Source organism: Gopherus evgoodei, chromosome 17, assembly GCF_007399415.2.
Source record: "Gopherus evgoodei ecotype Sinaloan lineage chromosome 17, rGopEvg1_v1.p, whole genome shotgun sequence".
NCBI lineage: Eukaryota > Metazoa > Chordata > Testudines > Testudinidae > Gopherus > Gopherus evgoodei.
In genome coordinates this window covers 2,439,873-2,462,196 of record NC_044338.1, presented here as the reverse complement: position 1 = coordinate 2,462,196, position 22,324 = coordinate 2,439,873, and the positions used below count along the sequence as shown (strand labels likewise).

At 51.4% G+C, this 22,324-nt stretch overlaps 2 protein-coding genes across 2 annotated transcripts in view; one reads left to right on the top strand and one right to left on the bottom strand.

Moving 5' to 3' along the window:
• Positions 1-2,688: 2,688 nt before the first annotated feature.
• ABHD15 (abhydrolase domain containing 15) lies at positions 2,689-7,979 on the top strand. The gene is given in 8 exon segments (XM_030537145.1): positions 2,689-2,789; positions 2,792-2,848; positions 2,851-2,990; positions 2,993-3,026; positions 3,029-3,450; positions 3,452-3,544; positions 3,546-3,607; positions 5,951-7,979. Coding segments are annotated over 8 exon segments (1,350 nt in total). The 5' UTR covers positions 2,689-2,746; the 3' UTR covers positions 6,450-7,979.
• Positions 7,885-22,324, bottom strand: part of TAOK1 (TAO kinase 1) — a 120,345-nt gene continuing 105,905 nt past the window's right edge. The window contains exons 18-20 of the mRNA XM_030537144.1: positions 21,918-22,130; positions 21,100-21,282; positions 7,885-16,762 (exon numbers count right to left, since the gene is read on the bottom strand). Of these exons, the coding sequence (XP_030393004.1) occupies positions 16,301-16,762; positions 21,100-21,282; positions 21,918-22,130 (858 nt within the window). The 3' untranslated portion in view covers positions 7,885-16,300. The remainder of the gene's footprint in view (positions 16,763-21,099; positions 21,283-21,917; positions 22,131-22,324) is intronic.

Below are 22,324 nucleotides of genomic sequence, written 5' to 3'. Positions count from 1 at the left end.
CCCCCTGCTGGGGGGGGGGGCGCTGCCCTGCTGCAGGCCGAGCCAGCGCCACCGCCACCTGCAACGTCAAGAACGAAGCTTAATGCGCGAGGGACCCCCCCCCAAGTCCCTGCCGGGCCCGGCCCCCCAGCCAGAGCCACTCTCCCCCTCCCCGGCTCCTGCCCCCACCCTCCAGCGCCAGCCTCCCCCCCATCCCCTGTCCCCCCCATCCAGTGCCACTCTCCCTCCCCCCTGGCCCCTACCCCCCCTCCAGCGCCAGCCTCCCCCCCATCCCCTGTCCCCCCTAGCCAGTGCCACTCTCCCTCCCCCCTGGCCCCTACCCCCCCTCCAGCGCCAGCCTCCCCCCATCCCCTGTCCCCCCCATCCAGTGCCACTCTCCCTCCCCCCTGGCCCCTACCCCCCCTCCAGCGCCAGCCTCCCCCCCATCCCCTGTCCCCCCCATCCAGTGCCACTCTCCCTCCCCCCTGGCCCCTACCCCCCCTCCAGCGCCAGCCTCCCCCCCCATCCCCTGTCCTCCCCATCCAGTGCCACTCTCCCTCCCCCCTGGCCCCTACTCCCCCTCCAGCGCCAGCCTCCCCCCCCATCCCCTGTCCCCTCCGGCCAGCGTCACCCTCCCCCTCCCCGGCCCCCCCCCATCCAGTGCCACTCTCCCTGGCCCCCCGCCAGCGCCAGCCTCCCCCTCCCCGGCCCTATCCCCCCCTACCCCCCCATCCCCTCCGGCCCTGTCTGCCACTCTAGCCAGTGCCACCCTACCGCCCCCCCGGTCCCTGCCTCCCCCAGCCAGCGCCACCCTGCCCCCGCCTCCCCCCCTACCCGCCCAGCATTGCAGGCTGCAGCCACCCAGCCCAGCAACCAGGTCCCGCAGCAACTCCTCCATGCAGGCCGGCCCAAGCGGGGGGGCGGACAGCAGGGCGGGGAAGCCAGGGAGTCCGAGGGGCACGGAGTGGGGGGGGAGTAAGGAGTCAGGGAGTGGGGCACGGTAGGAGTCCGGGGGGGGGTGGGAAGTAGGGAGCAATGGGAATCAGGGAGTAGGGGGCAGTAAGTGGTCGGGATAGTGGGGGGCCAGGGCCTAGGGAGCAGTCGGGGGCTGGGGGGGTACAGGGCAGCCCGTGATCTGCCAGATCCCAGGGTGGGCTCGGTTCTGTTCTAAGCCCTGAAGGCCCATGTGGAGCTCCCTTCCCCCAGGCAGGCCTGCCCCATGGCTCAGCCCACATGGCCTAGAGCCCTGGGCAGACCCAGCCTGGGGGCCCTTGGAGCTGCCACTTGTGGACTTTGGCCCAGCCCGCCTGGCCTGTGCTCCTGGGAGAGTGGCCGGGGGCAGAGAACTTTGCCCATCGCCTTGGCACTGGTGGCAGGATGAGCAGCCCCCGGCCCCAGCAGCCTTTCACCTTCCCCAGCCCTGCCGGTTGCCAGAGGGGGTTTCCTGACCCAGAGAGACAGAAAAGAATCCTCCCTGCCCACAGCCCCCCAGGCGCTGCCGTGCGAGGCTCAGGGAGGACGGGGTCTGTGTGCAGAGTGCCCCACTGATTGGCACACACAGACCTCGCTCGGGGCCCAGGGCAAGAGAAAAGGAAGGGGCAAAGGGCAGCTTCACAGCCTGAGACAACAGGCACCCGCCAGCACCGAGTGCAGCTTTGGGACTTAAAGCACACCCGGAAGAAGGGCCTGCCCCTCCTCCCGTGGGGTGTGTGGTGGAGGGAACAGGAGGGGGGTGAATTACACGCACAGTGCTGGGAGTGGTCATGGTGCTCGAGGGCCTGCAGGGCTGGTACAGGGTGTAATGGCTCCATTTCTGCGCTGTTTGGGGGCGGGGGGGAGGGGGGAGATGCAGAGTGCTTTGCTATGGAAAATTCCCAGCAGCCTAGACCTCTCCCTGCAAAACCCTCCCCTCTGCAGCCCGGCTGTGGGGCAGGACGTCTGCTCTGTGCCTGCAGCCCGGCTGTGGGGCAGGACGTCTGCTCTGTGCCTGCAGCCCGGCTGTGGGGCAGGACGTCTGCTCTGTGCCTGCAGCCCGGCTGTGAGGCAGGACGTCTGCTCTGTGCCTGCAGCCCAGCAGCGGGTTTAGGTCGGAAGAAACATGCTCTCATCTCACCTGAACTCCAGTGTGCCCAGGTCAACGCACTTCGCCTGCTCACTCCTGTGGGAGCCCCATTCCCTGCTTCCAGCTGGGCACCTGGCACCTCCAGGGCTCCAGCAGCAGCTCGGCATGGCCAGGCGTCTGCACTGCTCATCCACCCCAGGAACTGAGCCGCTCATTCTTTGCATGAGTGTGGCACCATGTGGGGGCAGGGGGCGAGCAGGAGAACGGGGCAAGCTCTCTGCTCCCCCAGCTGGTGTGGAACGAGGCTGAGGGCCCTGTGCAGTACATAGGCCCTGGAGGGCAGGCGCCAGCCCCACACCACAGATCAGCCTGGGGAGGGGCAGGTTATTCAAGGCCTGATGTCCCTGCCTATGAGTGCAGACCCCCCCAGACCTGCTCCAGGTACAGGGAAAGGCCAGTGCACCAGGAGACCCCTCCCCAGCCACCCCTCGACCCCCAGCTGGAGAGAGGATCCTCAAGGCAGCTAGCCAGGGCCATGGTGAGAGCGCCCGGCAGGGGAAGGGTTAACGCTTGCACAACCCCCATCCAATCGGCGCACTCGCCCTCAAACAAATCTATTATTTGCTAAGTAACGAGGGGGGCCGATGTGGAGCCCAGGCAGGGGGCTCCGGGAGACACTTTTTCCCCAGCTGGGCGAGGCACCTCATGCTGGCACTAGGGAGCCTTGCGGCCTGGGTCTTGGCTTTAGCCCTCTCTGCCTCCTAGCCACGGAGCTCTGGGGGCCAGGTAGGGGCAGCTTGCTCCCTAGCGGGAACCAGGGGGTGCAGCGAGGAAGAAGATGTGGAACAATGTCATTGGGGAGGAGGGGCCTGGGGCAGGGCACTGCAGGCTCATCTGCAAATCCTCCGCCCTGGCCCAGAGCCTGCTGCGGAGCCTCGCGACGGGGGCACTGCCCTGCAGAGCGGGCGCTGGCTGTGGAGGACCTGGCTAAGCTCCAGACCACGTTCCAGCTCCTCTTCCCCCCTGCCCACCAGCCAGAGCTGGCCCGGGAGCTCCTACAGCTGGCTGACGGGGGCCTGGTTGCCCTGGACTGGGTCGTGGGGCCCCGTGGCACCGGCAAGAGGAGTAGAGCAACCACTGCCTTTGGCAGCCCCCCGGTGCTGCTTGTCCTCCCCAATGCCTCCGGGAAGGTCACCAGGGGCGTCCTGCACCTCTGCCTGCTGGCCCTGGAGCAGGGCTACAAGCCCGTCATCTTCAACCGAAGGGGACACAACGGCAGCCCGCTCGCCAGCCTGAAGCTGCAGGCCTTCGGGGACCCAGCCGACCTCAAGGAGGCAGTGACATATATCCGTGTGCGGCAGCCAGGTTCCTCGCTCTGCGCCGTGAGCGAGGGCTCAGGCTCAGGCCTGCCTCCTCTCCTACCTGGGAGAGTGTGGCTCCTCCAGCTACCTGGCTGCAGCGGCTTGCATCTCGCCCGTGTTCAGGTGCCAGGAGTGGCTGGAGGACCGGGTGCCCCTGGCTGTATGAGTGGAGTCTGACTCCTGCACCAGAACGAGGCCTCAGCAGGTGAGTACTTTCCCGAGCTCCTTCCCTGCTCTCGGCTGCACTTCTTCAGGCTGAGGGGCAGGCATACGGCACTCCGGGGCGGCAGGAACAGGAACAGAGTTTGGCAGAGCTGAGGTGGCATGGGGGCAAAGCAGGGTTAGATTTTGGGATCCCAGGGGTGGGGTAGCCAGGGGCTGCAGATTAGAATTGAGGGGCACTGGCAGGTCAGCGCACGGGAAACTTGCCCAGCACCAACCAGCACTTTCACACCCACGTTGACTCAGGCCTGGCCGGAGCTGCTGGATGTGTGGCCCGGGGGTGAGACATGCAGAGGCTGTGCAGTTAGCTGGAGAGAGCAGGCGGGAGCCCCAACAGATGAGAGCAGCTCAACACCACAGTTCCTGAGTGCAGCCCTGCGAGGGGTCAGCTGACAACCCTGCTACACGCTCTGTGCCGCATGCTTTGTGGGGGCTATGGGAGCAAGTGGGGAGCCCCCCAGCTCCAGCAGCAGGCGTGTGTTGAGGGGATTGTTAAAAGCAAAGTCACCGCGTTCCAACACCGACAGGCACATTAGAAATGCCCTGGACCCAATTTAAAAGCTTCTGTCAAAACTCCCTGGAGCGGGGCAGCAAGGGAAGAGTCTGGCTGGGCAAGGGAAGCTAAGGTCACTGCCTTAGCGAGGCCCAGGACGATACCCACCAGCCTGCCTGAGTTTGAAGTAGCTCTGCTGAAGTTTTACCTCTGCCCAGAAACCACCGCTGAGCTCTCCGTGGAGATAGATCTGCCCTGGGGTAACCTGCTCAGCCCAGCCACACCCCGCTGCAGGCTCCTGGCACCCAGCTGGGTACAACGGTATGGCCCCGCCCAGGTACGAAGGTGCTTTGCACCAGCCCAGCTAGTCCCATAGGGGAGGGGGATAAGCTACAGGTGTAAGACACCGTGACCCCTGTAGAACTGTGTCCACACCAGAGCTGAAACCAAAGTGACACCACAACTGAGGTATCCCGGGAGATAGTGTGTAGAGCAGGCTTGGATGTGCTGGGTAAGGGCAGACACACCAGCCACACCATCACACAATCCTCCCTTCTAGGAGAGTCAAGGCAAGCAGCTTCAGAATGGCAGCAGGACCCCCTTGGACCTCGGCTTCCCCTGGCCAGTCTGGGGTGGTGATGCCTGTCTGCACCTCATTACCCTGAGTGCCCCCCTTCCCCGGTCCTAGCGAGAAAGCCCAGCTGCAGTGCAGCCTGGGGACCATCAATGGACAATTCCAGGAACATGGAGAAGTCCAATGGCCCCAGGTGCTACCTCGGGCAGTGCTAGGGATGCCACTGGGCCAGCTCGGGGAAGGAAGGAAAGTCACCACCCCCCAGTACCCTGGGGAGGGAGAAAGCCATGCTCGGGAGCCCAGCCCAGAGGCAGGGGGACTCTTGTGCTCCAGAACTGGATTGTTACTGTCTTGGGCTGCCCGGGGTCCGTCGCCCTGTGCCCTGCGTGTGGGAGCCAGGGATGTCCAGTCCTTAGGGGTAGCGCATTGGGTGCCATGCTCGCCCTGGGGTGATTGCGGGGTTCCTCACGCACAGCATGGCCTGCCCGCTTTCCAACTCCCACGCTGAAATGCTGCAGCAGCCTCAGCCTGCTGTCATGGAAACCAGAGCCCTGGACAGGAGGCCAGGTGCTAGGATTCTCCTCGTTGCTATGGTTTCCAACCAAAGTGACCAAAACGACAAATGAGCAAGAAATTCGCCTCCTCTCCTGCAGCAGGGAAGGGCTGGACCCACAGAGCCCCCAGGCCAGCCCTGCCCCAACAACAGCTGCCATGGGGCCCTTCTGGTCTGAACAGGCAGGGACTGCGAAAGCAGAGACATTAAATGGCCACGTGCACCCACAGCGCTAACTGGCTGTAGGTCTGGGTGGGACAGGCTAGCAACAGGGCTCCCTGGACCCAGCTGCACCCAGCTCCTCCGGGTGGGGCCCGGGGAGGGTGTGTGAAGAGTTCAAAGGCCTTGTGCAAACTGGGTGTGTCACAAACGCAGGGGCAGATGCACACAGACACTATGGCCTAGCCAAGCATTTGTAACGTGCCCATCACCATGGTCTCTAGCACCCCTGCCATGTTGTGGCTTCAGGCCCCCACCAAGCCAAACAGACTAGGCCCTGGAAGTGGGATTCAGGGGCTCGTACCCCAGAACCGCCGCAGGACAGTGCCACTAGCCAGCAATGGCAGCCATGGACACGCGTCTCCAGCGTGAAACACTTGTAAAATCTGATAGCATCCAGCACGGGGCAGCGATATGCTGGTGAATGAGGAGGGGATACATGCTCCATGTGAGCCGCACCCCTGCCTGTTGCCTTTGTCCCTCCTAGGTATGCCACCGCGCTGGCAGAGGTTGTGGAGACAGGCAGGCTGTTCAGGAGCCGCTCACTCCGGGAATTCGAGGAAACCCTCTTCTGCCAGACCAAGAGGCATCCTGTCACCTGGGACGCTTACTGGGATCGCAACGACCCCCTCCGGGAGGTGGATGAGGCAGCCGTCCCGGTCCTGTGCATCTGCAGCGCCGACGACCCTGTCCGAGGACCTCCGGCCAACACCCTCCCCATGGAGCTCTTCCACAGCAGCCCCTATTTCTTCTTGCTGCTGACACCACACGGAGGGCACTGCGGCTTCCTGAGGGAGGGGCCCTGCTCCTGGAGCCACGAGGTGACGCTGGAGTACTTCACAGCCGTGGCGGAGTTCTTTCGCACGGAGGAGAGGCTGAAGGGGCTGCAGCGGTACAGGAAGGGCGTCCTGCAGAAGAGAGAGGTTTCCTCCGCTGCCTGCCACCTCCAGGAGATCTTCAGCTGGCAGAGGTCCTACACCAGGTAGCACCAGGCAGGTCTAGCACCTCTCCATAGCGTCCCTGGGAGAGGCTGTCCAAGGGCCATGCAGCGCTGTGCAGTCACCCCCCATTAGAGGACAAGCAGCACCCAGTGTTGCACAGCCTTCCCCTTGCACGCTCACACCAGCATGGCAGGCACTGCACACACAGGCCCTGTCATCCCCTCCCCACAGAAACAGACTGTTGAAAGCCCACATGGCTGACATGACTGGTGTGTTCCCACCACCCTGGAAATGGCCCAGGCATTGCACTCTCAGGGCTGAGCACGGCTAACTCAGCCTCCCCCTGATCCTATGAAACTCCACTAGCTCATGCGGTTCCCAGTGGCCAGCCCGAGTGTGCTGGGGTGGGAAAGTGCCCCGGGGTCAAAGCAATCTCCATCATGCCCCTGCCATGGGAGGGCACTGTGCTGCTGAAGGAACAGTGTTCAGGGAGATGCAAAGCCCACGCCCTGGTCCTCGGGCGCTCTCCACAGGAGGTGGCATTAGATCCAGAGTCCTGGCTAAATCCCACCTTTCAAAACCTGCAGCAGACTCTCCATATACTAAAATTACTTTATTACAGTTGATTTTTTAACATTTCCTTTGCTCTATTACAAAGGATACTTACAAACAAAATATTACATACGACCTTATTTTCTCCTCTCTCGTTTTCTGACAACATGGTAACAGCTTTAAATGCACAATCTATACAATTAATACAGGTTATATATGAGCACTAATGTATGTTGAACCAGAAGGATACCAGAATACTGACAATACACTGTACAATAAGCCTCATCGGTTAGTGCTTGTGGCATTTTCTACCAAAAGGAAAACGCACACCTGTAGACTCACCATCCCAGCTGGTGCTAACAGAAACATGAGCAGGAAGGAGTCCAGTTTCCCTGTTTTGACCCCTGTAGGAATTGGGCTTGGAAGACTCAGGCCTCTGTTCAGTATAATGGCGTGGGCAGCACTACCCATGATAAAGTGATGCCCGGCTCCTGGCCTTGCTTACACCTCACCCCCAATGCCCCAGAATGAACGAGCCCTCTACTAGCCAAGGACAGAGGCTGGGGCCGTGGGGAAGAGTTGTGGGTCATGAACTGAAGGTTCTTAGAGAAGGGAGGGAGGGAGAAGAGAAGTAAACACATTACTTGGTGTCTGTGAGCATCCCTCTTCCCACTCACATGTGAGCAGGCACACAGCAAGGGGTGTAACAAAGACCCCAGAGGCAGAAGCTGAGAGGGACACGGGTATTTTAACTCCCACTACCATTGTGGGAACCTGGCTATCCGCTGCAGCCTTCATGCCAACCGAGCATGCACCGGTCATGGCAGCTGGGCCTGTGGCAGCTCTGCAGCTCTCTAGTTACAGCCAAGCTTTGCCTTCATTTTGCAACCAACACCAGATTTGTGCAGCTACAGGTGTGCACTTGCCCTCCTCCCCATGCGTTACCTAGAGCTGATAAGGTGACATTTTTATTTTCTTTTAAAGCAACTGACAGCGAAGCATTTTCAGCTGACTGGCAAAAGACCAGGCATTCACCTGGAAGCTGCAAATGGAAAATACACCCCCCACCCTGGTTCCCCCAAAAAGTGTGGAGGAAGAAAATCCAAGAAAGTAAAAATGCCAGGTTCAAGTTAAAATTTCTTTTAGTTTACACAATACTTGTGCAAACAACCAACCAAACAGAAGCATGCGGGAAATCATGAAAACAAAAGGGAAAGTGATGTACAAAATTAAACATATAAATAAGATGTCTGGCTGACTGGTAGAAGAATAAATCATTCTGGGTTACAAAAAGATTATACATTCAAGACGCTCTGAACCCAGTGGGATAACTTATGTTAAATTTGTTAATAGTTATGTTAGAATTCTCAAGTTTGTCTTTAAAGTCTTCACAATACAAGCAATAAGCTATTTTTAAAAATATACACTATACATATCTCACACAACCTTCTCCTACCCCTCATAACGCATGGTATGCTACCTCTCTTGTATACTAAACCAAGAGGGTTCTGACAGCTAACGTCCTCCTGGTAATCTGGCAATTTCATCACTGTTTGCCGTAAGTTTTAAATGGGTTAATGACTTCCATGAAAGAACATAAATAGGAATTGTAGCAACCCGAGTGTTAATAAAAACATCTTCAGCATTTAGAATTTTCAAGTTGGTATAATGCTGTATCTGATCGGTAGCGTTAATGTATCTGCATCAGACCCACCCCCAATTTGAGTTGGTTTGGTCAAATAAAGTGTCCCTCTTCCAAGCAAGCTCAGGTGAGAGCTGAGAGGGGGTTAGGAGAAGAAGAAAGGTTGAAGAAAGGAAGCAGGTGGTTTTGATTGCCAGAAACCACACCCACCACCCACACCTCTCCATCTCCATCTCCGCATTTCCTCCCCTCTTTGATCCTGTCAGTGTCTTGAAGAGTTCACAACCCAACAGCCTCCAGGGAAACTTAAACATCTTCCAATGACTGCTCTCCCTAGTGGTAATTTTTCTTTTCTTGAGAACCTCAAGCTCTCAGAGCTATTCCAGGGTTGCAGATTTGCCTATGCCATGAGAGACTCATGAAGGTGGGACAAGTGAGGTGAGACAGATTATGTCATTCATATGCAATCCAAGGGGAAAGACTCTCTAATTTAGTAATGGGTGTTGAAAACAAAAACTACAATCCAAGCCAGCTGTAGCCTACATCTCAACCATCTAAACATCTGCCTGCAGGGCAGTGGGAGTCCACCCACCAGTCTGCAAGGAGATCCTGCTCGATGGCAGAAAACTGTCCCCCACCTCTGCATATTCCATTCCTTGACCACATGCAATTTCCAGGAGAACACACCATGCCTCGGCAATGCATTTAGTCGAGTTAAACTTAAGCAAATGACCATTTCTAATCAAGAATTTGCCTCCAATGCTTTCAGGTGGCCCTAGCCTAACACTGATGCCAAGCCATGCAAAAGCAGCGATTACATACTTCAGTTCATTAACAACTGCGTGCTCATTTCCAAACTCTGCTGAGCTCTGAGTTGCCATAGAAATGTGTTATACAGGCACTAAAAGCAGGCAACGAGCTTCATAAAATTAATTTCTTCTCCAATAGTTTACATGCTCTTTAGATTATCCTGGCATCAAAACCTTTTCGGGGGTGGGGGGAATATGAATTTTCTGTACAATTCTGTAAATACAATAAAAGGGATAGCGAGAAATTGGGCTTTGTTTATGTGAGTTTCAACCACAGAAAAAGCTCCAAGCCAACACTTCTATCCTCTGCACTGGCCACATCACCTCACCTTGCATTTAGACACGCATCTAAAACACAGGGGACCTAACTGAAGTGGTGAATATAAAAGATATGGATCAATCTTGTTTCGGGAGGTCCAGAAGCATTTCCACCTGGACTGCAAATTAAGCCATTTTTCTTCCTTATCATCCCCCCTATTCCCGCCCTTACGACGTTTAAGCATGAATCCTTAGTGTCACATGGGCAACTGAAGGGGTTAGATGCAGGCTGGGCTACAACTGGCAACGACAGTACCTCCTCTCTAGTTGGCACATTCTGTAGCTATAAACTTTAGTACAAAAACTTAAAAAATACAGAAACTAGGTCACTTTGTTAACTACATATTTACAGATAATTACAATATTTTCACTCACAATCATCAAACCAATTGTCAGTGAAAATGCGAACGGTGCCCGTTCTGAGGTACCCGTACCAGGAGGGGTAAGGAAGGGGACAGGAGATACCCCTGATTTTGTGCACATTGTGTGGTGGTACCTCCCGTCTACCAACAGACTTCCGGGCTGAGCGTGTGGCTGCAGAGGGGCTAACCCCGGATTTACAGAACATGGCTAGATGGCAGACAGGTGGGGTCAATGTACCTCCAAAGCGCAAGCATCCAGAGGCCCACAGTTTGGGTCCGCTGCTTGTTTGCTGCTGTTTACCCAGCCCTATCTGGCTGAGCCAGGCTTTCTTCCTCCAGCATTTAGCCAAGGGTTGGGAACAGGGTATCCCAGGCACGTGAGTGACCCTGTCAGGCCCACTTGGTTGAGTTCTGTTACACAACAGGAATCAGGGTTATCTGCGTCTCTCTCTTTTTTGGGTAATGTTTTAATAAAACCACTAAGTCAGCTGGCTTCTTCCCAGATCTGACAGCCCCCTGCACCCCTCAGCACAGTCTCGCAAACATTTCTCCACTGGTTCCCATGGAAATGAATCCTGAGAGTGCAAACTCAAACGAACACAGCAAGACATACATCAACCGCAAGTTCTTGCTACAGGCACCAACCTTTCTTAAGGACACAAACCCCACTTCTAGGCTCACAATCTGACTGGAGTCCAGGGAAGCGCGGGGATGGAACTGTCCCATGGGCTTTAAACCAGGAGCGTGGACAGTTTTAAAAGAACAGACACTCCTGCTGACAGGGTAGGGAAGCCAAAAGCTTGGAGATACTGAAAAAGAAAGGTTACAAACCTGCTTTCAAAGGAACCACCTTGCGGAGAATAACTATAACCCACAGGACCAGGTGTTTGGGGGCTTCCCTTTGGTACGTACACACCACCAAGAGACACCTTATGTGTGGCATGCTGTTATGCTAGCGGGGTCTGAGACTGCAGGAACAAGGCTCACTAACAAAGAGATGCCCTTCATATGTGCAACTCTGACCTGACACATGCAGAAACCGACACCTCTCCCCAAACTGCCAGACGCCTCGCTGCTATCCAAGGGTGGAGAGGAGATGCCAGGAATCTGAAGGTTTCCAGACCTAGAAAATCGGGTTCTAAGGGCTGACTCTGTCCAGCTGTTACCCCATCACTCAGAAGCCTGCAGCATTACGTGGGCACACACACCTGCATCAAGGAAGAAAATGATGCTGTTCCCAGCACACTGTCCAGACTTAGAGACACGTGTCCATGCTCTGGAAGGAATGGGTGGGGAGAAGGATAAAGAATGGAGCTAGTAAGAAGTAAATTCACAGTTTTATCTTATGTTTTGGCCTTAGCTTAATGCACATGGAACAATAACAAAGGTGCAGAGTTCATAGTTCGTGGCAGCCGATCCCCAGAAATGTAGAAAGTTAATGACGACTATATGGGGTTTGTGATCTTTTGAGATGAACCGCGCCTAGGGACTCTGAGCTCCCACTGCAGAGCATTTCACTCTTACATACCACTGCCTTTCCTCACAGCACACTGACTACAAGCATACTGCAAACAGCACCAGTAGCTCCCCACGCCGCTTCCCTAGTGCTAGGCAAACTTGCTTGCTGCGCTGCCTTCTAACTTTGCTGCACCCCTCATGAGCGCTCTTCCCTCCTTTCACATGCCTGCAGCAGCTACAGAACCCTCTAACATCCTGCACAACACAGGGCAAGATTTAAACCAGGGCTTGCCCACTCCATTCAACCCTTGTGCACTTCTGCTCATATCCTCCCCCTAACACAGTCCAGCTGCACAAATTGTCCTGTCAGCTTAACAGCTAAGGGAATGCTAAGTGCCCTGACAGAAATGCACAGCATGAGTTGTGTGCGCGCATACACACACACACACAGAGTATATACATATACACAAATGAGATACCATTAGACAGATCTCCAGAGAGATGTGCGTATTTAACAGAGTAACAATAGGTATTGGTATAATACGATTTATTTTCACCAATGAAGAGTGGACAGGATCACGGTTTTGAGTTCAACAGGTCATTTTCCCCTTTGTGATAATAAGCAGTATTATTCCAGTATCCACCATTGTGTTCTCTGTGCAGGTTTTATTGACAACATGCAACATTCTACTTAAAAAGTTAACTGCAGCTGTATTGAAAGTACAGCAGCTCTAGGTCTGCCCCAAGGCAGGACTTAGATAAGAAATGTCCATGAGGACTTCTCCATTCATGTTTTGTTACTGTATGTACCGTGTTTGTTTTTCAACCCCTTGGAAGTTTACAGGGCTAGACTGAATACGGTGAAAGTTCCAATGTTGTGTCCAAGGAATTAAGTGCAACACAGTCAATGGGAATGGGGGAGGTGGCCTCTGTTTTCCAGAAACCACAACAAATAAAGCACATGTGGTCCCTTTCACTGATTTTAATTAACAAAACCAAAGAAGTGTAATATGATTAAAGAGGTTGAAAAATGCCAACTCTCCTGCTATTGCACCTCTGGACTAACTTTAATCAGAGTTTAAAGTCTATGCAAAGGGGAAAAAACAAACACACAGAAATAATATGCTGTAGTGTGTCAAGACTGGCAGCAGTATTTTAAAATACTGTCATAAAAATTGTAAAGTAATATTCACAGAGCCATTTTCCCAGTGTTAATCCTCACATAGAAGATGGAAAACTAGCATCTTGCTGAGACACGGAGTAGTTTTCACAATTTACAGGTTACAATATTTTTAAAGCCCTGGTTGGAGTGTAAGTGAGGGGGTGGATACAGGACAGCACAGTGGTGTGAGGGGGCGGGCGGGCAGGTACAGTACAGCGCGACAGTGGCCTGAGGGGGTGGGTGGTATAATACAGCAGGACAGCATGAGTGGGTGGGTGCAGTACAGTGCAGTGCAGCGGTGTGAGGGGGTGGGGAGGTACAGTACAGCAAGATGGCAGTGTGAAGGGGCAGAGGGGTACAGTACAGCACGGCGGCGTGAGGGGGTGGGTACAGGGCAGTGCAGTGGTGTGAGGGGGTGGGGGGGTACAGTACAGCGTGATGGCAGTGTGAAGGGGCAGAGGGGTACAGTACAGCATGGCGGCATGAGGGGGTGGGTACAGTGCAGTGCAGTGGTGTGAGGGGGTGGGGGGTTACAGTACAGCGTGATGGCAGTGTGAAGGGGCAGAGGGGTACAGTACAGCGCAGCGGCAGTGGGGGGGCGGGGGGGTCAGTACAGCACAGCGTCAGGAGGTGGGAGTACAGTACAGCACGGCGGCGTGTGAGAGGACAGATGGGTACACTAGTGTGGCGGTGGTGGTGTGAGGGGGCGGACGAGTACAGGACAATGTGGAGTAGTTAGTTTTAATTTTTAAAAATGGAGTTTGCAAACTGATTCAGAAAGTGTTTGCGTCTCTGGACTATTTTGATTTGATATTTATACATATATCTCACAAAGATATTTATGTGATATATATATCTATAACATATACATTATAGCTACACTAATTTATGTCCTCAGTATACCTCCACTACACAATATGAAGCGATTCCCACAGATTACAACAACTGAGTAATTGGGAGACATCTCTTGAGATCAAACTCAGTTGGAAGGTAGCTTCTGCTCCCCACATGTACACACAGAGACACACACATTTAGACAAGGTTGATCTGAATCAGTTTTTGCAAACTATTTTAATTAAAATATTAACTCATTGGAATAGTCCAGGTCTGCACATGATATACATGTAAAAATGGTTACTACACAATTCTTTTGGATACAAAAAAGCCAATATTTGGGTCCAGCACTTACTCATGCTTTACATTACACAAATAGCGGTTTGAGGGAACTCTTCTTGAAGTAGCTCAATTTAAGCCAGAGATTTTGGCCAAATTCAAACCATAACAGAAGCAAAAGAATGAACCCCCTGAATTTTGAAGTAGAGTGCCGATCACTGCTGCTGTCTGGGATTCTGAGAAGGTGAGAACTCCGAAACATTGCATATTAGCACCATGCTCTGGATACACCCTCCACACCAAGGCGGTAAGATCCAATAGAGGGTTTTGGCTTTTGATTTTTTTTTTTCTTAAAACAGGAAAATGAAAGCGATTTTCCTTAATTTCATTTGCATGTTTTAATGCAAAAGAACAGCTAAAAGAGAAAACATCCATCCCACATAGAGATGTGTTTCAAGGGGAATAGCGGGTCAGAGAGTTCATCTTTGTCCCAAACATACCTGTCCTACAGGGTAACCAACGGGAATATTCCCCAGTGGCTCCACCACCTCATCCCAAACTTCTGCGTTCACTGCTAATACTACCAGACCCTGCCAAAGAGTTAATCAAACGTATTTTGGTACAGTGTCCATCTTTGCTCCGAGTGATATGATCTACCAAGACACTGGAAATCCTGAAGTTTGGATTCACCAGACACTGGCTAAGAGTTAAGGATCTGGAGTGGATTTTAATTTAGTTAACAAACGAATGTCACACTGTTGAGAAAACTGAACAGCAGCGAGACACTGGAGTATTTCTGTATAAATATGTCACACGACAAACGTTCTGAAAACCTTGCTTTTGAGCCCTATAAACATGCTAAAGGCAAATCCTAGAGTTAGCAGCTAGTGTTTTCTTCAAGATGATTAGTGTGCAAGGAAAGTCATTTACAAAGAACTCTGGCTGGTCAGTCCCCAGGAAGAAAATCTTTACCTCAAACCAAGCTTAATCTACCTGCTCTCCTCTGAATCTCATGGTGCTGACCTGCCCAGAACTCCCCACCATTGGGACTCGGCTTTCACAACACCTCCCACTTCCAGCATTAAGGATCAAGACGTAGCCACAAAAGTCATTCCTCCACTGCTTTCAGACTCCCTGACCTTTTTAATTTAAATTTTTTAAATTTACTTCCCAACCTCTTTTGCTCCCTTTCAGTAATACAGCAGCTCTGATAAGAGCCGTCTGGAAATAGTGCTTCCTACACGTGGTGTGACATGCTGCCAAACGATCACAAGGTCTCAATGGCCTGTAAAGTTGTGAAGTACTGCAGCAACCAAAATAATAGAAAGGAGCCTGACATGCAGCAAGATCTACAGTGGTGATGTAGGTTAGTCAGGAGCTGGTAAAGAGTCATTGGCTCAGCTCCTCCTGGTACACTATGGCAACTAAACATTTAAACAGTTGGCTACACTCGACATGTAAACAGGAAATTGCAACAAGCCAAAAGGTAATAAATTGGTGTATGTAGTGTAGTAATGAAAACCCTGATCAATGGCATTTTGTGACTATGGCATCTTTCAAAATACCTCTGGCATTTCAGATTGATTGGCTAGAAGTCCAAGGTTTCTGAAGAACAGAGCAAAAGAACTATTTAGGGCTCCAGGAATTATTCTAATGCTTAGCTAAGGTGAGATGTCACAGTATTAGCCAGACAAGTGCACTATTTATGCTCTTCTTCCCAGCTCCTCCAAAGCACGACATCCCTGCCACCAGCACAGCTAGGGGAGTGCCAAGATGCTAGGCTGGATTGTAAACATTTCCAGACCTCCCCCTGCACACACATTTACCAGTGTGGTGCCCAGGAAGCTGCCCTATGCCCTGGGAGAAGGCTCACCTCTTAGTGGAACAGAGAGCGTGCACTTGGGTGGCAAGGGTTTGTGCTGATCCCTCTCATCTCAGCGGCAAAGCCTTTCCTCTTGCCCCTCTACCTCACCTACGGTTCCTTTGATCCCACTCCTCCTGAGGCTACACCTAGAAAGGTGGCCAATTTCATGATAAACAATGGGGAGAAAATACAGCTGCTCCTTCACCAGATAGTGACTTATTTCAGCCCCCCGGTCTGCTCGGGTGGCTGTTAAGGTTTGAACTCTTCCCACCGCTCTGTAGGGATGGGGTGATGAAAGCAGTCTGAGGCCCCTGTGCAGCTTTAATGCCATATCCAACAGACAACTTCTCTGACTAGTTGCATATATGTCTTAGATCCCCTCCCCAGTACCCCCCTAAAACATAAAAATTAAAAAAACCAAACCCTGCAGCCAAATACTATGACATCCCAGTTAGTAAACACAAAACAGAGTGCTTTACAAAATGAATACAATACTCCACGTTCACCCAGCATCCCACTGCAGTCCCGCACTGAGGAGGCTGCTGGGACGTATCTGTAGGCAGTTTCTGTTGGCAGACAGCTCCAGTGGAATTGCCACCTTCAGTTCTTGTTTAAGTTATGTATAAGACATGTGTGAACCATTGGATATTTGTGAAGTAACACTTGTGCTCCTGCTCATGCCCTGCTCCGTCCGTCCCCCAGAAGCAGTCCGCCTCAGAGCCTGGGGGCTGTTGCGGACCCCTATAGCACTACCTCGAGGTACCCCTTGCATGGGCCCTGAGGGGTGACCCCATGGCTGGGGTCCACCTTGCATTGGATGGCCCCAAGCTTGTGGTGGGCCACCCATGGGATGACCCCAGTGAGGTCCGGCACCCCCAGTAGGATTGTGGGACCAGCCAGAAGCTCCCGGGTAGCTGTGGCTGAACGCCTCGGGGGAGAGATTAGACAGAACCATGTTACTGAAACCTAGCCTCATGCTTTCTGAATCAAAGGCTTCGATCTCGCGGGCTTGACGCTCCAGCAGGCTTCGTATCCGTTCGGTGCGCTCGTTCTGCAATGCCAGCATCTCCTCCTCAATCTGAGGGAAGGAAAGAGAAAAGGGAGTCTGTAGCAGCAGCAGCACACCTTTAGAGACACAGCAAGCGTACCCGGGTTCATTGCAATGGTGAGTTTATAGTATCCGTGCCTTCGCTGTTTAACCAAAGATTAGATCAACTGCACAGGTCACATGCACACTCTCCATTATGAATGCAAAACAACAATCTGGGGTTTCTTGGACACGTGGACCTGTGCACAGAAAAGTAAGAGGGGCTGGACAGCAGGGCTGAAACCCAGGCTTGCGGAGATCCACCATCCTATTTCCTGGTGTTTCACACATTACATCGGGGCTTTTGGGATTCAAATCCAAAATTGCAGCTATGTCTTCAGAAGCTCATACTTCAAATCTAAGATGCAGCAGCGAAATCTGCTGACACACTCTGACCTAGAGACAAGGTGCTTCGAGCAGAATGACTGCATGGTCATCAGTCACCTGTCAGTGCAACACCAACTGGTCTGAACCTAGTGACCACAACTCTCCTCCAGATTGGCAATTTACTAACAGACCTGCCTGGTTTCCCCTTCATAGACAATCTTCCAATTGGCTTTGGCTTATGTTCATCACTTTGACCTTACTCCTTTCTTAAATTGGTTTCTAATGTCTCATTACACTGCTGCTCTCTCTTACATGTGAGCAATGGGGCTTCTTCCCTCTTCAAAACCAAAACAGTAACATAAGTGGAGATATCTGCATTCTGGCCAGATTATTAGCTGGATGATTTGCAAATGACCAACTGAGTTGGGAGCGTCTCCAGCTCTTGATACGACCCTGTCTCTCTCCAGTAAGAACATCCCAAATCACTTTTTAATGGCCCTTGTGCAAGGCATCAACATTAGGTATTTAGGCACAGGGAATATGGTGCACAGGCCTCCTGATGGGTGAATTTTGGCCTGCGATTTATTATTTCCTCTTGTTGAAATTCCTGGGGTTAAACACTCAGATCAAAGAATTGCTCCATTATTTCTCCATGCCACCGAAGAGCCATTATTGGGCTTGGTCACAAAGAATGAAGGGAAGGAAAAAAACAGCAACAGATTCTGCTTGAACTTTGTTTGCGTGCTGACTTCTCCAGTTTTTTCAGCAACAACACTCTGACATGGGACAATCTCTCTCACCCCAGAGAGGTCCCAGTGCTTCCAAGTGCGGGATATTAACACTCATTTGCTTGTAAGCATTCTCAAGGCATTTAATCAGGGAATATGTACAGTAGTTTAATCTAGAATTCAGGAAACAATCTGCTTCAGCATGAGTCATCACCTCCACCATTTGGGGTTTGAGATGCTGCCTTCCTTCACTTGCTGCTTTGAGATAGGGTGACCAGATGTCCTGCTTTTATAGGGACAGTCCTGATTTTTGGGTCTTTTTCTTATATAGGCTCCTATTACCTCCCAGCCCCATCCTGATTTTTCACACTTGCTGTCTGGTCACCTTACTTTGAGAAGCAGTGCTTAGGTAAGGCTTAAGCCAGGTAAAAGCTAGGCAGGCAGCCTGCTCACTCTGCCTAAAAGCCACAGAGCAGCTGGCTGACAGCAAATGCTAGGGAAGAACGACACTATTTTGTGAAACACGAATATTCAGGATCCTTAATCAATCTATTTACTCACAATTGTTTGCATTTGTGCTTAGCAAGGTTTCCCAGACCCTGCTCAAACTACTATAATCAATGCAAAGTCTATTTCTATTTCAGAAGTAACATTGCCTTAAATACAACATAATAGAGATGTGTAACACCGCAGGTGATGCCATCATGAAGGTTGAAAGTTAATAAACAGAACTTAGATACAATTCAGTTGCACATGTACATTTCATTGCGTTAAAGCCACATCACCTAGAGATGACTGAGAGATTCAGAGGGCACCTTGTTGGGTGAGGTACTAGAAGCTGCATGGGAAGCACAATATACATCTAAATCTTCAGAACGTACACTCCTCAGAGCAGCGACTCTCTCTCGTGTACAGGGCAAAGCTCATTACTGACGCTTGAGGAAACGTACACCATTTTGGAAAACGGCAGCTGAGGAGTCTGGCTGTGTATATGCCTTTGCCTTCATCCAAGCCACCTACACTGCTCAATTGCTAGCGTGAGGGGCACCATCAGACAATAAATAGCACTATGCTGGGAAAGGCCACAGCTCTATGTACTTTGCTAGAGACAACCAATAAAAATACACAGGCATTTTACAATCGACACTTGTCTCCAGTCCTAAGTCAAAGCTTCAGTGAGCCTGCATGTGGACACATTGTATCACATCGCTGTGCATCAAAAGGTTCAAGACAGCCCACAACACCTGAAAGGACAATCCTTTGAGAAACAGCACATTCCCATTTACTCCACATGGGGCCTGTTTTTTTCCCCTAGGTGGCCACTAATCAGCAGTAACTCCAAGAAATGCAGCCTCATTATCATCTCAAGCTTTGAGTTTCTCTGCTAGCTGTTAATTACATGCATTGTGCATGTCTGTGGCATACAGCCTCTTGCTGTTTGAACCACTTAATTTTGTTGCTACGACCCTACTGTAAGTGACATTAAAGTCTGAACACATCACTGGACAGAGGCACATCAGTTAAAAAAAAACAGTGCACGGTCTCTTGGCCCTGAGAACAGTTCTGACAAGAGAAGCCAAAGCAAAAGGACCCCTGAATGGAGATGTGTTAAACTTCCTCTCATCATAATTGAGGCCAAAAGCCAATTCACAGGGACCTCCCACTCAAGGAGGATCAGGACCATAATGAATACTTTGCATTGAATTTATTTTTGGCTAACCTGGGCTCCTTTAAATCACTGGCCTAATTTCAGTCTCTAATGTAACTTGATGCCAGAATTTCTCTTGGTTATGCGTAATGCAACATCAGAACACATCCGAACTGCACCCACAAAACCAAGGGACTAGCGATAGACTATTACACACGCTTCCAAACGACACATCTCAAAGTGCGTCACCAGGTAGCAGTAGTTACAATACAACATTTATTCTAAAGCAGGTTCTAAGTTTATTGCTGCGTTGTAAATTCTTAGTTTTTCAAACTGACATTTTAATGGGAATAAAATAAATGTAACACTGAAGTTTAGAGGCATATATTACACCAGAAAATCCTATGCAGTAACTTAGTTTTCACAGACGTAGCCACTTGTGAAGATTCAGTAACCTGCAAAAGAGCCATGGGTTAGTAGAAGATGCAGCTTTCTTAGACTAGTTTCCCCACTGCCCATTAGATGAAGCAGCATAAGGCAGAGGAGCGGTCTTCACTGGCTGAACATACATTGGTTAAGCTCTGGGAGAAGCAAGCAAGTATAACTTACTTCTAGGCCACAAATGTATTTATTGTTGGTCAAGATCAAAGTTCCGATGTCTGACACCCCGTGGGGGTAAGTCAAAAGGGGAAATTCTGCAGGATGGAGGCCAGGAGCATATTTCCCTTTGCTGTGACATGCTTATTATGCTGTGACAACACACAGTTTCACAACACAGATCTGGTGTAGCACAGGGAGGCATGCTTGGTACGGGTAAGCAATTCTAAACCAAGCTCTGGAGCTCAGTGGATAGTCTCTGTTTTTGTTTCTGGCTGCTCCAACTTGCAATGGGATTAGGGTCAGGCCTCTGGACTTTTTAACTATGATTTGACTACCATGTTTCTTCTCAATGGCTGTCTAACTTTAATCAAAGTCATTGTACGGAGGTATCACAGCTGGGTCTTCATAGACTTTAAATGGAGTGAAGCTGCACAGAACAAACATTTCTGTTTAGGGCCGCACCCCATCACAAATCTGTGCTGGTGCACTCTACCCCTTTTACTTCAAGGTCATTATTCCTGATACCAGAGAAACTTGTAGAAACTCTACTTTGCTGTGTTACATCTTCCCTCTCCTGCACTTGGAGAGAGAATCCACTGCCGAGGGACAATGGAGAGAACATTGCTTTTCCCCTTCTACCTAAAGACTCACCATCACAGCAGCCTCCCCTCCATTAGCCCTGCAGTCCAGCCAGGAGGAGGAGGTGGTCATGAAGTTCAATACAAAGGGCTCCCCTTTCACCACCCCAGGTCCAGGCACACTGCACCTCAACCCTACAATGTGCCATAGCACTGTCACCCTGGGCAGACCAGGACCCCATTCTCCCTATCGCTATCAGTGATGGGACAAGAGGAACTCCACCAGTGACTAGTATGATGCCATTTTGCCTCCCAAGTGAGAGAACCCAGGGAAGGGTCAAATCCAGTATTATAGCATTGTCCTGTTAACGTTAGATTTTCACAGTCAAACTCTCGGAACATGGCCAGTGCTGACTGCTGCTCCCAAGGCCCCTCAGCTGCCTTTACCTTCTGCTCCAGGAGGGCCCTGCGAAGGGACACCCTCTGTTCCAGTTCACGCAACTCCCGATCATGCTGGGCCTCAGCCTGCATCTTGATTTTACTCTGATATGCATTCAGCAGCTCCAGTTCCTGCTGCAGCTGCATCTTCAAAACCTGGCACTCTGCTTCCTGTGCCTCATCCAAACGCAGCTGTCAGGAGGAAGACAATAGAGATGTTTCACTGTGGGATAGCCACTCGTGACACACTGTACGAGGGAAAACATTTGTTCTCCTCTCTTGCATACAAGTGGCTTAATGGAATGCCATATTTCCAATGCAGAGTTACAAGCGGGTTGCACAGAATCCTAGTTAGAGACGGGAAAGGGCTCTAGAGCACATCCCTGCCAATGCAGAACAGTAAGTAGCAGCACAGCTCAACAGCCTAAAACCACTTACACAACGAGTATTGCCTCCGGATTTGAAGGCTGCTTCTGCAGTATTAAAAATATATGGAGCTATACCTATCTCCTAGAACTGGAAGGGACCTTGAAAGGTCATGGAGTCCAGCCCCCTGACTTTACTAGCAGGACCAAGTACTGATTTTGCCCCACATCCCTAAGTGGCCCCCTCAAGGACTGAACTAACAACCCTGGGTTTAGCAGGACAATGCTCAAACCACTGAGCTACCCTCCCCACATGAGAAGGACTAAGTCTGGGATCTGAATCTGGGTGCTGCATGTGTGGCAAAGGAAGAAAACAACCCTGTTGCCAGGGTGACTACAGGTCAAAATGCAAACTGACATGTTGGGCTGAGCACATGTATACTAGGTCTCGAGGCAACTCACAGCTTGTGTTGAGAGCATTTCATTGATGCTGTGATCATACTGCTCAGCTAGGATGGCCAGTTTCCGGGTCTGCTCTTCTTTGAGCCGTTTCAGGACAGCTTTGTGTTCACTCTTTGGTGTGGTCTCCAGGAGGTGGTTTCGCAGTGCTTTGTACTGTCTGGTTTGGATCTTGCATGTGTCCTGAAACTGCTTCTTTATTTGTAGTTCTTTAGACTAGAGGAGGAGGAGGAAAAAACCCAGTATAATGTCAAAGATGGAAGCAAGATACTCAGTGATATTTCATTCCATATTCAAGGGCAGGAGTTCACAAATCCCACAAACATATATGAATATAAAAAGTGTGAAGAGTAAAGTGATGAGCACACAAGAGACAAAGATCATGCTGCTGCAGTTGCTTTGACATTTGG